Raw genomic sequence first — 15,272 nt, forward strand, 5'->3', positions numbered from 1 at the left:
CAGCTACTTGGAAGGCTGAGGCCAAAGGATCACCAGAGCCCAACAGATAGAGGCTGCCATAGCCACGAGTGTGCCACTGAACTCCAGCCTGGGCAACAGAGTGATACTCTGACTCAAAAAAAAACATTTTTTTTCTTGAGCTGCGAAACTGTGGATTAACTACCTGCTGTCCTCAGCAACTCTTCATCCAAACAAAAAATTTTGCTGAGACCAAGGATGGTCCGAGGTGGTACAATCATTTAATGAGCTTATTATGAAAAAAAAAGTATGTCTTTATTACTTACATTTTTTTCCCCACACATTAGAGGATCATAGTTTATAAAAGTCTGTCCAGAGTGGTCAGGAACTGGTTCAGTGTATTTTTAAACTTCCTGGCAACACACCTCTGATGGGCGTTAACCTTTACAGGGGAGTTCCTGGACAGGAGGAGGAGGAGGAGGTGAGCCTTAGATTACAAGAAGAGAGAAAGCCACCTCTTGTCCCTGGGCTTTCTGGCTATGGGGCCTGGACTGCAGGTAGAGCACCCGGGCCCTTTGTTCCAGGGGTATGCCCGGGGAAAGACAAGTGCAGACACTTCTGCAATTCCCCATGAACTGGTATCTCAGCCTGGAAACCAGAGCACAGCTCTCTGTCAGAAGCCCTGAGCTTTTAGGGAGTCTTGCTCATCAGCACAACCTGGTCTCTACTGTACTGGGGAATTAAGGGACCAACCAGCTTTGTCACGTATGGAAAAGCACAGCCGAGGGGAGGGTGATGTTCCCAATCCCAAAACCAGCGTGATGGTGACTGTGGTGACCACCATGGAGGAAGGCCAAATGGTGTGGCCATTCAGTAGGGCACTGGTGGCAGAGGTCAGGGTGAGGAAGCACAGAAACACGGGGTCGTGGGCACCTCTGGGACCACACCCAGGGCACACTGGGAAGTAGAAGAGGGAAATTCAGAGGGGGCTCAGTCTCAGCGTTCAACCCTGGGGCAACTTGAGCCGTGGCAGTCTGGACATGGAATGAGAACATTACTCCATCTGGCAGTCACAGGTCACCGACCTCTCAGCTAAAAAAAGAAAAGCTTTTGGCCGGGTTCAGTGGCTCAGCCTGTCATGCCAGCACTTTGGGAGGCTGAGGCGAGTGGATTGCCTGAGCCCAGTGGATTGCCTGAGCCCGAGGGTTCAAGATCTGCCCAGGCAACACTCTCTACAATAAATCAAAAATTAGCTACGTGTGGTGGCACACACCTGTAGTTCTGGCCACATGGAGGCTGAGGCAGAAGGACTGCCGGAGCCCAGTAGGTTGAGGTTGCGGTGGCCGGAAGCATGCCCCTGCGCTCCAGTCTGGGTGACAGAGTGAGACTCCAACTCAAAAATTTTTTAAAAAAAGCTTTCTAGAAAGGAAAGCCAGCTGAAGGGGAAAAAAGATGCTGGCAGAGGCATAAGGTGGTTCAAGCACTAGATGAGGAGAGTATGTTGGGAGGTAGTTATGGCTTTTTCTAGCCCCTGCAAGTAAAATTATTACTCTACAATTATGCCAAAGTTATGCCTGTATAGGACGACAGAGACAATTCATTGAACTTCTGCTACGAACCAGATACATTGTCTATGCATCCTGTTATGTGACTTCTTTTAACATCGCCGGATGGGGTTTTGAGGCTCTGAGAGTCTAAAGCCTTCTCGGAGGGCACACAGCTAGAAATTGCTGGACCTACCCAACAGGCATCCGGTCAAGTTTCCTTTCCTCCTTTCTGGTTCAGAGTCTCTACAAACACGGTGGAAGCGTTTATTGATTCTTAGGTCTTGTTATAATTAGAACATGCTTGAGTCAGTGAGAGAGGAAAGCGAGAGAGGAACAGAGCCTGAGAGAGCCAGAGAAAGAGAGCAGGGGCCAGGCCTGTCTTTGCTGGAATGGTCATAGCTGCTTCTACAAGGGATTTTGTGGCTGCTCCAAGTTGTCACTGGTTTTGGCGTCTACTTCTCACAACAGCGTATCCAAACAAACCCAGCACTCCCAAGGCTGTGGTCACACCTGCACCAATCTTGGCCTTGTCCACCTGCAAAGTAAGCAACTTTCACTGAAAATTCACAGCAAACCCAGCCTAACTTCTTTCTCCCAAGAGGGGCACTCTCTCTCCCTTCTCTTTCCTGCCCTCCCTGAAAGCCTGGCCTGGCCCCTCCCTTCCCCTCCCAGCAGGTAGCTCAGTTTCCTCTCCCAGAGAGGCGTTTGCCTCTGTCCTCAGGGACTCTATTTTTGGGGTGGGTGTGTCCATTTCTTAGTGTTGGGCTTGTCTTGGCTATTCCTGAGAATGGGCCAGTGGAATTCTTTGGAGAGAGCTTCCAGGGTGAGGACATTTCTTCCTGATTTGGGGAGTGGGCAGGGAAGAGGGTTTGTGACGGTATCCTGGGGTCAGAGCTGGACTGGGGACTGAGAGGCACCTCAAACATCACACCCCACGCCAAACATTGCCCAAAGCTGCCCTCCTGCCATGTTTCCCATCTCATCAATGGTCTCCACCCATCCAATCACCCAGGCCAGGGGCCCTGAAGGTGCTACAGTGTAGCTGTAATGGGCAGAGGCTCTAGAAAGGGACAGCTGGGGTTTGAATTCTGGCTCTCTGCCACTTCCTGGCTGTGTGTTTTGGAAGACTGTGAAGGGGGAAGGGGCAGAGTTGTGCCCAGATCTGACACCCACATGTTCCCAAGCTCTTCTGGAGGCCCACAGACCTGGGCTTCCTTGCCCTGGTGTCCTTTGGGAATCCAGGGTGCCTGCCACAGTCCAAGTTTGGGCAGACCCTCCTGACGAACCACGGGGATTCAGGAGCTGTCTTCAGGATGGGTCTCTGAGGGGAAGGATCCCATCAGAGAGGACCTCCATCCACTCCCTGCCATCCACTCCCTGCTCTGTAATGGGAAACTGAGGCCTGCAGGGGAAGTGCCTTCTCCAGTGACCCCCTGGGGATTAGAAGCAGACCTGGGATTTGAGCTCAGACAGCCTGACTTTCAGCCCCTGGGTCTCTGAGAGGGTGTCACTGCACACTTCACAAGGAATCTCCCCTCTGGCTGTCCAGCCCAGTCAGCCCCTCTCTAAGCTGACCTCCCCAGGGGAGGCTGTCAGTCAGAGAGGGCCTTACCTGCTTGGAGCGAGGTTTGCCATATCTCAGATCGGTCACAAAGTGCTCACAGTTCCTCCTCACAAGATTATATTTTAGCTTCTCCCCAACCTGACTCTTTGCAGCCTCAATGATCACCTCCACACGCCGTGGTATGTACTCTCGGTCCAAGCTGTTGTTGATCCGGTAGTTACAATTCCCCACCACGTCCTCCAGGCGCTCCCATTTCACTTCCGCCATGTCGGTCAGGACCGAGAAGATGCTGGAGGAGCCAGCCCCGGGGTACTCATCTGCAAACAGTGACACTATCACTGGGAGCCCCTGGGAAGGGCGAGGTGGGGAGAGAAGGCCTTAACCCAGAAAGAAGGACGGAAGGAACGCACCACATAGCTGCTCGTGCAGATCTTTCACAAATGATTGGAGTCATAGATTTTGTTCTTTTTATCTAATAAAGTGTAAATGTTTGTTCAATCAGGGAATGTCATGATTGTCCATGGCTGCCACTGTTTCCCACTCTGCGCATGTCCATTATTTATGTGACCATTCCCCCGTGATTGGTCACTTAAGCATTTGAAAAGTTTTCACTGCCATGCATGGTAGCTCATGCTTGTAATCCCAGCACTTTGGAAGGCCAAAGTGAGACAACTGTCTGAGCCCAGGAGTTTGAGACCCGACTGGGTAACATGGCAAGACCTCACCTCTACAATAAATGTTTTAAAAAATAGCTGGGCATGATGGCACGTGCCTGCTAATTGGGTGGTTGAGGCAAAAGGATCGCCTGAGCCCAGGAGGTTGAGGCTGCAGTGAGCCATGATCAGGCCACTGCACTCCAGCCCGGGCGACAGAATGAGACTCTGACTAAAAGAAAAAGAAAAAAGTTTTGACTATGCTAAACAATGCCTGTAAAGCATATTTGTTATTTGTTCATCTTTGGACTCTTGTGTGTTTCAGAAAGAAATGTGATTTGTTTTAGTACCTACTGTGTTTCAGACACTATGCTGTGTGGTTTTTATATATTACCTACTTTAATCTAATCTCCTTTTCTCTTTTTTTTTTTTTAGTCGGAGTCTCAATATCTGATGTTTTCAGTTATTTGCTTATTGACACTGATTTTGAAAATCACACATTCAACAGTTCTCACTTGGAGGAGCCAGATGGATCACGTAGCCGTCTCCCACATAGATGGCCCAGTGCTGATAGCCAATGCGGAAAATCTCAATCAGGTCTCCAGGCTGGGGCTCCTGGCGGGACTGTAATAGAAAAAACAGAGACAGTGCAGATGGACTTCTAGGCAACCTCAGAGACCCTGGGAGCTGCAGCTGGTCTGGGTCCTCTGGCTGATGACCATCACCTGGTGAGAATCTGGGGAGGATGCTGGACAATGATGTCATGAAATGGGAGCGAGGAGGTGCATCTGGGAGAGCATGTGGTGTGTGTGCAGGTGTGTGTACGCATACCGAGATGCAGGGGTGCATACAGAAGTGCATTGCACATGTGCTGCTGAGCAGGCTGACACAAGAGCTCACATGGACCAGCATCTTTGCTGAGGCTGGGAGCAATCTTAGGGAGGTGAGTTTTGAGCTCACTGCCCTGTTCAGACGAACCCTTGGGTCCTCATCCCACCTTCTACCCTGTGTTTGTCCGGGGGGACACCAGAGGCACCTCCTCCTCAGACCCTGTCCCCACCTAGCCTCGGAACCCCCATCCCTTGCAGACGAAGACCTGGAAGATGGGAACTGACAGCATCCTGTTGTGACCTGAGCCTGGGAGAGGGGTCTTGTGGAGCCCCCGGTTCCAGCCCTGAGGGATGCTGCACTCACAGAATAGGCCTCTGCTGGGCACTTGTCCTGTGATAACTGTACTCTCTCAAGAGCCCCAGGGGAAGGCACAATCATCCCATTACACCAGTGGGGAAACTGAGGATCAGAGAAGTGTAGAGGCTTTTCTGAGAACCCTCAGCCGGAAAGAGGCCCAGCTGGCTCTTCCATGCCCAGGGCCTCTTCTTGGTTCCCAACTCCCCCAAACTTCCTCCCTTCCTCACTTCCTTCCTACTTCTCTGTGTCCCACCTCAGGACATCGCAGCCTCACGACGGGAAAATTTTCTAGGTTCTGCCCTTTTTGTGATTGTCCTCAGTGGATAACAAACCTCATCCACCCTCATCCCAGGCTGTCCTGGCAGAGACCAGGACAACTCACCTTTGCCCTCTTCCTCATGTCAATATCCAATCCTCAAACCAATCATTGTGGACTCCAGAAGCTTCTCCTGAGTCCTGTACTCCTTAGTTTCTGGTCCACTGACTTGGCAGCACTTCCCAGTCTCCATGGCCCCACAGTCCCCTGTCGGGCCCCCAATCCTGTCCCTGCCATCCCACATCTAGCTCCCAGGACTCCTGGTGGCCTCCCCAGACACATCTGGCCATGGCCTTCCTCTGGCCTCGGAGCACAGGACACACACCGCAGGCAGCTCCCAAGCCCCTCCTGACCCCTCTGACCCCACTTCCTCACCCTCCTTGTCCTCCCTGGGCTCTGCCCTCACAGCCTGACTGAGGGACTTTCTCCCCCTCCCCCCACCGCAGCCCTGCTTTGGCCTCTGCCACTCTGCATTGCCGAGTCTCTGCCCCCACATGTCCTCACACCCACTCTTCCTCTTCCTCAATCTCCTCAGATACCCTTCCTGGGAGAGGCTGCCCCAATGGCCCCAGTCTGGTCCTCTCTGGGCCCTGGGTCCCCCTGGACCTCCCCCTCTCCCTGAGTGGATCAGGATGTGCTACAATTTCCTGTCCAGTCTGTGTCCCCCTCTGGGCTCTGAGCTCCATGCAGACAGGATCTGTGTGCCCCTCCCTCCCTCCCTCCCTGAATCTCCAGGATCCAGCCAAGGGCTGGCATGGAATGGGGCAAAGGAAACAATGAAAAGACTTTGCCCATTTTCTCTTCTGAAAATGCAGCAAGGCACCATAGGGCCCAGACACAGGCTCTGTCTAGGGATAAGGTGGGAGTGGGGAGGTGCTGGCCAAAGGGGATTGGGAGAATTTTAACTGTGATACTAAATGTCTGAAACCAAGATCAAGGCACAATCGGCATCAGCTAGTGGCCAATGAAATGTGAGTTTTGAGCCGGGCACAGTGGCTCACGCCTGTAATCCCTGCATTTTGGGAATCTGAGGCGAGAAGATTTCCAGAACCCAGGGTTTGGAAACCAGTCTGGGCAACTTGGCAAGACCTTGTCTCTACAGTAAATCAAAACATTAGACAGGCATGGTGGCACATGCCTGTAGTGCCAGCTACTAGGAAGGAAGGCTGAGGTGGAAGGTCTGCCTGAGCCTGAGTCCAGGGGTTTGAGGCTGGGGTAGGTGTGATGACACCACTGCCCTCCACCCTGAGTGACAGTGAGACTCCAACTCCAAAAAATAAAGGAAATGTGAGCTTTGCCTAAAGAAGGAAATGACTTCCAGGTGCCAGAGCCCTGATTTGTTGTAGCAGCAACAAAGCCCTCCAGTGAATCTGCAGGCAACAAAGGAGACTGCCCTCTGGAATGTCTAGACTCCTTCCCGGAATACGCTCATTTCTAGTAACAGCCCAAGGCCAGCCAGCTAGGAGCCCAGCTGGTTCTCTCTGGAACATTTGACAATCTGGTTGATGCCAGAGGAGATTTCAGAGTTCAGAACACTGAAATTAGAATGCACTTTATAAGGCAGGACCCACGGAGGGAACAGAAGAAAGAGCTATTTGGGATGAGATGGGACGGAGCCCTGCCCAGCAGCAGAAGCAGACAGCCTGGGAATTTGCTTCCAGCCCACAACCCTGGGACTCCTGTCTGCTCTCACTCTGGCTTCTCCCAGGGCACAGGCAGGTACAGCTCCCACAACCCTAAAGTCTTCCTCCCACATGGAGGTCCCGGCCTCCCCCCACTGTGCCAGACCCAGGAAGGAGGCCGACTCTACCTGGAGACCTCCTGGTCCGGCAGGACTGACGGACTTCAAGAAAACAAATGCAGTTTCCCACAAAAGCCTCCAAAGACAAGCTCTGGAGTTAAGTGTGCCCATGGACAGGAACCCAGACTAAGGTCTTTACAGAAGGGCACTGACCACCCGCTCTACGGTCAGTGCTGAAAAGTTTCAGGGACTTACCGAAGACATCTTGAAGCCAAGGCAGGGTCTGGTGCTGGGCTCTTGCTGTTGCAAGCAGTTTTTATACCAAAGTTGAGAATTTTACTTTCAGTTTCATTCTGAAACTGGAAATTACCTAAAAGAGAATATTTTTAGAAAAGAGGGACGACTTTTAAAAATCTGGATTATGTCTCTGAATGGGAAGGCAAATGATTTCCCATTTCCCATTCCACGTGGGATTGTTGGTTCTTTAAAGCCACCTCAGAAGCAGCCATAGCACAGGGGACCCCTGGATTTCTGCCACTGCTTGAGAAGCAAAGGTCTCTCCTAACCCTGGGCAGCTGTTCTTACCTGAGGAAGGGGAGGCATTTAAAGGCAGGGAGGCAGCCCTCTGGGGTCTCTCCCAATCTGGGAGTTTTTCTGTCCTCTCAATAAATCCTGCTTTCTGAAAACAACAACAACAAAAAAAAAACAGAGGGGTGTCAAACCCCAGAACACCCCATAGGACATTGTCCTGTGTGGACACCCAGAAGATGTTGGTCCAGAAGTCATGTGGCAGGCCAGAAGGGTGCTTCACCCTATGCCCTGGAGATGGTGGGTAGTTTAGATTACGTGGGGCCCAGGAGTTCATGGCCCGGTTAGGATGCACTTTGTTGCAAGAAGCAGAACTAAACAAAAAGGGGCAACCACAGCCTGCACGTTCATTGTTTCGGTATCAAAAAGACAGGAAGCAAAATTTAAAAGTAGGCAACGAGCACATAAGATACACTCACCTGCTTACAATAATCCACCCTAGTAAAGAAGTTCATTATAAGGATACAAAGAAAATGGAACAGTTGGCCGGGCTTGGTGGCTCAACCTGTCATCCTAGCACTTTGGGAGGCCAAGGCGAGTGGACTGCCTAAGCCCACAGGTTTGGGACCAGCCTGGGCAATTTGGCAAGACCTCGTCTCTATAATAAAAAAATTAAAAATTAGCCAGGCGTTCTGGCTACTTGGATGGATCACCAGATCCCAGTAGGTTGACACTGGGGTAGCTGTGAGCATGCCAGTGCACTCCAGCCTGGGCTACGGAGTGAGACGCCAAATCAAAAAAAAAAAAAAGAAAAGAAAGAAATGGAACAGTTCTCACTATCCCAGAACTTCCCCGTAAGATGCCCATAGGATCTCCCTGACAGGATCTGGGCAGTTGGCTTGCTAGAAGAGAAAGTGGCAGGTCTGCAGAGGAGGGCAGAGCCCTTGTCAGAGCAACTCATGCCTGGGGGCATCAGGAAGGGCGTCGCCTCTCCCTTCAGCCCTCACTGGCCCCAGGTCCCTTTGGCCAGACAGGGCCTCTGGCACATTGGTTCAAGGTTCCTCTGGCTTTGACCCCAGGACTGGTACTGCCTGTTCTCCTGTTCTGCTTCCAGGTGAGCTTCTTTAGCAAAAGGAGTATCAGAGTAACTAGCCATTCACCTCTCTGTATTAAGGTCAGGCTCAAAACTGAAAAAGTCCAAAGAAGAAAGTAAACTGCATGGCCTTGACCTTACTAGCATCACATTGGGCAATTGCCTCCCTTTCGCTAATCTTTAAGAGTGAGGAGGGCTTTCAGTCTGAGAGCCTGTGACCCTGTAGGCCTGAAACTATAGAAGGGGTGGGGACCCTGGGTCTCGCTGGCCTGGCTGGAGCCACCTCTTTCACAGGACTCCGGGTTCTGAGGTCCCTTGTTTGGTTCAAAGCTGCTAGATGGATTCTGCAGCCCAGGCTGCGCCTCTGCCCTCAGCTGCCCTTGCTTGCCTCGGCATCCAGAATGAGACTCCTGTCATGCCCTTCGTGCCTTCGTTCTCCCTCAAGGGCTCTGCTGTCGGGTTTGATCTGCACCTGGCAGTTTCTGGCATTGATTCACCCTGAAACATGTTCGGTTCAGTCTGGGATTTATTCCACATCTTTGCCCCGTGGGTGTTTCCAGGATCCTTCCACCTGCAAACCAGTGATGGATGAGGGCGTCAGCTCTGGAGTCAACTTAGAGAGCAGAGAGGACACAGTGGCTCAAGGAAGAGGCGGCGCTGGTCATGGAGGTAGCGCTGCTCTCCAGGTGAGTGAGTGCAAGGGGTCCAACACAGGCCTAACTCCAAGATGGCTCCCTCATGCAGTGCCTAGCACACAGAGGGACTCACCTGTATTATTATTGTTGTTATTTGACTCAGGGTCTCACAGTTGCACAATTGTGGCTCGCTGCAAGCTTGACCTCCTGTACTTGGGGATCCTAACACCTCAGCTTCCAAAGTAGCTGGGACTACAGGCATACACCACCATACCTGGCTAATTCATTGATTTTTTTTTTTTTTGTAGAGACAGGTCTCACTATATTGCCCAGGGTGGTCTCAAACTCCTGGGCTCGAGTCATCCTCTTGCCTTGACCTCCCAAAGTGCTAGAATTACAGGCAGGAGCCAACATGTCTGGCCTTGTTTATTACGTCTTTCAGGGGTCCTGGGTATAGCCCTATTGAACAAGAAAGTCCATCTTTGGAAGCCAGGTGGCTCCCTCCTTATCTTTCTTTATGAACCTTTGCACCTAGCTCCAGGTGTTTATTCAGGCCCAGCCCAACTCTGGCCAGTAAACTGAAGTGACCTGAAAGCCTTCAGAGCTGATGCAGTGTCTTTTCTTTTTTTAAGGATGAAAACACAAATTACCCTTTATTATGAAAATGGAAATGAGGCTGGGCTCGGTGGTCCGGCCTGTAATCTCAACACTTTGGGAGGCTGAGGCAAGTGGATTGCTTGAGCCCATGAGCTCTAGACCAGCCTGGGCAACTTGGCGAGACCTCATCTCTACAATAAATTTAAAAAATAATAATAATCTGGTGTGGTACTACCCACCTGTAGTTTCACTGTAGTTCCAACTACTTGGAAGGCTGAGGTGGAGGGATTGCCGGAGCCCGGTAGGTTTACACTGAGGTGGCCATGAGTGTGCCACTGCACTCCAGCCAGGGCAACAGAGTGAGACTCCATCTCAAAAAAAAAGGGTGGGGGGAAATGAATGTTAATACAGAAAATTAAGATGGTAGTTTTCTGCCCATTTATTGCTCAAAGGGATATCTCTATTTTATGAAATCAGCATGTTACACTTTAAGAGATGACATGTTGCAGCTTTTTTACCACAATTTAAAAATAAAATTTAAAAATGAAATGGGGCTGTGTGTGGTGGCTCATGGCTGCAATCCCAGCACTTTGTGAAGCCAAGGTAGGAGGATTGCTCGAGGCCAGGAATTTGAGACCAACCTGGGCAACATACTGAGATCTCATCTCTATTTATTAAAAAAAAAAAAAAGAGCCAGGTGTGGTAGATCATGCCTGTAATCCAGCACTTTGGGAGGCCAAAGTGAGAGGATTGCCTGAGCCTTCCCTAGAAGTTCAAGATCAGCCTGGGCAACTTGGTGAGACCTCATATCTACAATAAATAAAATTAATTAGGCAGGCACGGTGGTGTACACCTGTAGTCCCAGCTACTTGGAAGCTGAGGTGGAAGGATGGCCTGAGCCCAGCAGGTGTGGGCTGCAATAGTCATAATCATGCCACTTCACTCTAGCCTGGGCATCAAAGTGAGACATTTCCAAAACAAAAAACAAAAAAAGGAAAAGGTTATCAAGGAGATACAGGTCAGAGGATCAAAGAGGGCTCACACATGATTAAAAAGAGCCCCAGCCAGGTTCGGTGGCTCAGCCTGTCATCCTAGCACTTTGGGAGGCTGAGGAGTATAGATTGCCTGAACCCGTGGGTTTGAGACAAGCCTGGGCAAGTTGGCAAGACCTCGTCTCTACAATAAATCAAAAAATTAGCTGGGCGTGGTGTCGAGTGCCTTTAGTTCCAACTACTTGGAAGGCTGAGGCGGAAGGATCGCCGGAGCCCAGGGCAGTGAGTGTGCCACTGCATTCCAGCCTGGGCGATGGAGAGAGACTCAAAAAAGAAAAGGAGCCCCAAGGACGGCTGCATCACAATCTCTCATTCATGTTCCAAGGGTGCCTCTCTTTGGATAAACTTGAACACCTTCTCAGACAACCCGAGCAGCATTTTCAGCAAAATGGCTCTTACATGACCACTATGACCGTTCCCAGAATCATCTTCTATAGACCCTGTGGAGCAAAGACCACCACAGCAGGTGCTCAGTCGGAGGATACACTGTGGGAAATGCCCTCTGGCTGTTTTGGGCAACAGTTTTCCCCTCCAAGGGCTGCTCTCTCCTTTGCCTCCTCCTTCCTCTCCTCCAGCCTGGCTGCTGCTGCTTCCAGGTGTCTTGGTAGTCAGGATGGACTCTCAAGAAGTGTCATCCCAGAGGGTCCATGGGGTCACTCTGAAGCCACTGTATTTACAGCTGTTAAGGCACTCAAGCAGGATGTGCCCTGGTAGGGCAGTCAGGCTGAAAGGGTAAACTGAGGCAAGGTGGGCCTGTACTGCAGGAGTAATGCAAGAGTGCAACAAAGAAGGAAGTAGAAAGAAGGATAGTTTATTATTCACTTTTCACAGATGGAAAGGGAGCCAGCACTCAGGTCTGTGTGACCTCGAAGGACTGAGAAGGGGGTATATTTAAGGGCCCTTGGCACAAAAGGGATTTGGGTCCGTAGGGGTCTGAGCCAAAAGGAAGGCCCAGGGCTGCATTCTTTGATACATAAGTCTTGGATCTTGACATCGCCAGGTACCAGTATCTCACGACCTCACGTGGTGGGCTGGTCAACATGGACAGCTGGTATTGATACAAATGCCTGGAAGAAAGATTGTTAGGAGGACTGGACATACTTAATGGGGTTTGAGTAATCGCTGATTTTTTTTTTTTTTTAGTGAGAAAGCAGGATTTATTAATTAAGAAGACTGAAAAGCTCCCAAGCCAGAGAGGGCCCAAGAGAGAGTTGCCTATCACTGATTTTTAAGGCCCGACCCTGGGAAACTGGTTCTGGGAACCAGTTTTGGGAAAAGTGATTTTTCTTGTGACTTTTCTAATCATTAGATTATAAAGTCAGAGGGAGGTGGAAGCCATGCAAGCTGCTTAGCAAAGCGAGTCAGTGGCAAAATTTAAGGGAAATGGCAACACTAGGGCAAAATGGCTGTACCAAAACACAAATCTCTTCTAAAGTTCCTGGGGTGCCTCCCTTCACAGGCCAACAGGGGCCTCTGCTGGGAGCCAGCCTTAGAGGCCTTCACAGTGACAGGGTCCAGAAGGCCAAAGACCCCAGGTTGCAAGGCAACTCTGGGCAGCTGTTGTTCCTGCTTCTTCTACCTCCACTCTCTCTCGCCACTGGAAACCTGGAAGTTGGAAGATGTAAAGAATTCTACATGGGAGAAATAATTATTACCAAATGGTAGTGTTTAGTAAAGGAAGGATTTATTTTATTAAAAATATACTCTTCATTAGAGCACCCTTGACCTTACTTCCCTTTGTTAAAGAGGCTTGTAATTTTAGTTAGGGATTGTGACTAAGGTAAATTGGGGGGGGGGGGCTTTTGTTTTACAAACGTTGAAGCCCATTCTCCCTGACAAGGAATAATTGACACAGATTGTAGATACCAGGTGTGACATTATAGAAAGCAAGTCAGGCCAGCTTGCGATTAAGAAACCTTGAGAATGTTGCTTTACCCTGGTTAATTGCAAATTGCTGTGTCACAGGTGTAACTTACAAAACAGGATGAAGATACATTGCCTGTCCAGTCCAATGAATTGAAACTGATTGTCTTGAAAATGAAAAACATGTTTTCGGCTCAAGCCAAAATCTAGGGTATAAAAGGAGTTGAAAAAGACAATAAATCGGCATCTGTCCTGCTTGCAACGGAGTCAGTGTCTAAGTTTTTCTCTCTTTTGCTGACTCGTCTCTCCTTCAGGAAACCCTGATCTGCTGGAGCTGGCCTCCGGCAGGCCTCAATGTCACCTCCCACTGTGGGGCCTCTGCCCTGGGCCTCCCGACCAAGTCCGCATAATTCAGTTCCATCCTTGGCTTTACAAGTGTGGGCAGTGTCTGGACATGTTCTCTTCTAGAAAGTGCAACAGCTGGGCCACCCCTGCTGTCTCTGTCGGTGCTGTCAGGCTCAGCGGTCAGTTTGAACTCAAGGTGCTGGCAGTAGTTTGGAAAGACAACAGGGGGAGTTCTCCTTGAAGAAGGTGTTCAGAAAACCACAGATTGTTAATGTCCTTCCTGCTCCCCCTTCCCTTCCTGCCAGGTGGCTGGTGTTTCCCTCACCCCCATTTCATTGTTACAAAAATCAATGTGTCCCCACATTGTTTTTCAACCCTTCCTTGCGTTTGGATGGAAGGGTTGTATGCAAGAGACACGAAAGCATTTTCACCGAGAAATGTCTTTATATAACTCAGCCAGAAAGACACATCAACTTAGGAGCTGGGTCCGAAAAACTCCTAAATCTCCAAAAATGTCAGAATGGGTGTTAGGGTATAGACAGTGTGAGGGTAGATGGATAGAGGAGAGGGGAAAGGCACAGGGAGATGCAGCACCGCAGGAGCCGGAGGTGCCACGCTGGAAACCCAAAGATAGAGTAAATACAAATAACTACAACACACAGAGGTGACAGAAGATAAGATTTATTTAACAAAGCTTCACCCTCCACAGACAGGAAGGGGGCCTACACTGTAGGTGAGTGTGGTATCATAGCCTCTCAAAGTCCTGGTTTAAATCCTTTCCTAGGAGATGTTGCAATCAGGTAGAAGGTGACTGCTGTGACTTCCATATCGACCACCTGCGGATGTCTTGGAGAACCTGTCCGCCCACATTATCATAGCCCCTGGAGAAGTGTGTGACAAGGGTACTAACTCTCCTGCACCTTCCTGAACAACTTTCCTTAGAGCTAGGGGAGGGTGCACTTCCCCTTATCTCCTAGGCATTCCCAGTGGGTAGCTTCGGGGGACCCTTGGCTTCCCTATAGATAGCACCCAATACTGGAAGATCAAATCCCCACCTGCTCTCCTTCTGGGCGGTCACAACTTTTGTAATTACAAGTTTCATGACTTTTACAATGCTTGCCCAAAGCATGATGTCCTAGGCCTTGTAAATTCCCTTTACTCTAGGCAAGCTTGATTGCCACTCTGAGATACCTCTGATACCTGGAAGTCTTTCTGAAAAGACAAAGTCGGCAAAGTTAATTTTCCTTCAAGTGTACATTTCTCCAAAAGCATAGCTTCTACTTTCTCATCCTTGTATTAAGATTTAGGAAGAAGAGTAAAGAAAAATGCATTTCCCACTCTCAGCCTGTACTTTCAAGGGGTTTACACAGACTCACTCCTTTTGCCCCGATCATTTATCCAGTGAGAAGTTTGGGGGAAAAAATCAATCTCTTTTTGAGAACAGATGCATTTAGGGAACAATGTCTTACTCAGGTGTGTGTACCAGGAGAAATGTATGGGAAGCACAATCAGTTCACCCATTCATTGCTGCAAAACAAAACTATTGTGGAAAGGCAGACAAAAATCAGTCAACAGCAGAGAGATGCTTTTGAGGTGGGGGATGGGGACCAAGAAGAAAAGGGGTGGGTGGCGAGGTCACAGTCCCTGTGATGTGCTCTCCCCCACCTTGCAGTTTTGAGCAGGGATCATCAGTTAGGAAGGCAATCAGTGGGGATCCCGAAAAAACTGGAATTATCTTTTGGATGGTGGGTCCATTGTAGTGTAGGCTTACCCCACTAGATAGTGTTCTAGGAACCCACTAGCATCAGTGTACCAGATAGTAGTGATGTGAGAGCCTGCGTTCACCTTCAGTGATTTTTTTGTGGAGATTTTTTTAAACATGTTTTCCCATTTCATGATGGGTGATCTACGAGCACACCTGTCCACACCGCACTGAGTGTTCAGCAGTTTTTGACCAAAAACACCAATGGCCCCTGTGTCCCACTCTTCCTATTGACCCTATCTTGTCCCGAGCAATGTTTAATTTATTTCCCCAGATGAAAAAAGTCCTCAAAAGGTTAAATAAAAAACAGCAGAATCACTAAAAGGCATCAAAATGGACAAGTTCAAAAACTGTTTAGAATAGAGAAAAAAGTCAGGCTTGGTGGCTCAGCCTGTAATCCCGCGCCTTTGGGAGGCTGAGGTGAGCGGAT

At 49.7% G+C, this 15,272-nt stretch overlaps 1 protein-coding gene across 2 annotated transcripts; it reads right to left on the reverse strand.

Annotated features, from left to right (window-relative positions):
- Positions 1-1,755: 1,755 nt before the first annotated feature.
- Positions 1,756-12,742, reverse strand: RARRES3 (retinoic acid receptor responder 3). Of its 2 annotated transcripts, none has more exons than XM_021716259.1 (5): positions 12,739-12,742; positions 7,223-7,256; positions 4,238-4,346; positions 3,235-3,386; positions 1,756-2,040 (listed from the first exon to the last, which is right to left on the reverse strand). In XM_021716259.1, the coding sequence occupies exons 2-5, from the start codon at positions 7,229-7,231 to the stop codon at positions 1,942-1,944; spliced, it is 369 nt and encodes a 122-aa protein (XP_021571934.1). In that variant the 5' UTR covers positions 7,232-7,256; positions 12,739-12,742; the 3' UTR covers positions 1,756-1,941. The 2 variants fall into 2 exon arrangements, with proteins under 2 accessions (XP_021571934.1, XP_008063716.1); XM_008065525.1 differs by having other exon boundaries at positions 3,118-3,386.
- Positions 12,743-15,272: the final 2,530 nt, after the last annotated feature.

The sequence above is a fragment of the Carlito syrichta genome, unplaced genomic scaffold (assembly GCF_000164805.1).
Source record: "Carlito syrichta isolate Samal-C Ts95f unplaced genomic scaffold, Tarsius_syrichta-2.0.1 Scaffold308636, whole genome shotgun sequence".
Taxonomy (NCBI): domain Eukaryota; kingdom Metazoa; phylum Chordata; class Mammalia; order Primates; family Tarsiidae; genus Carlito; species Carlito syrichta.

Bases quoted from the DNA above. Each gene is read 5' to 3' on its own strand.
- RARRES3 (XM_008065525.1), bottom strand. The intron at 3,387-4,237 runs GTGAGAACTGTT...CACTGTTTGCAG, and splicing joins GATCCATCTGGCTCCTCCAA to ATGAGTACCCCGGGGCTGGC. The intron at 2,041-3,117 runs GTAAGGCCCTCT...CTTACTTTGCAG, and splicing joins GCAAACCTCGCTCCAAGCAG to GTGGACAAGGCCAAGATTGG.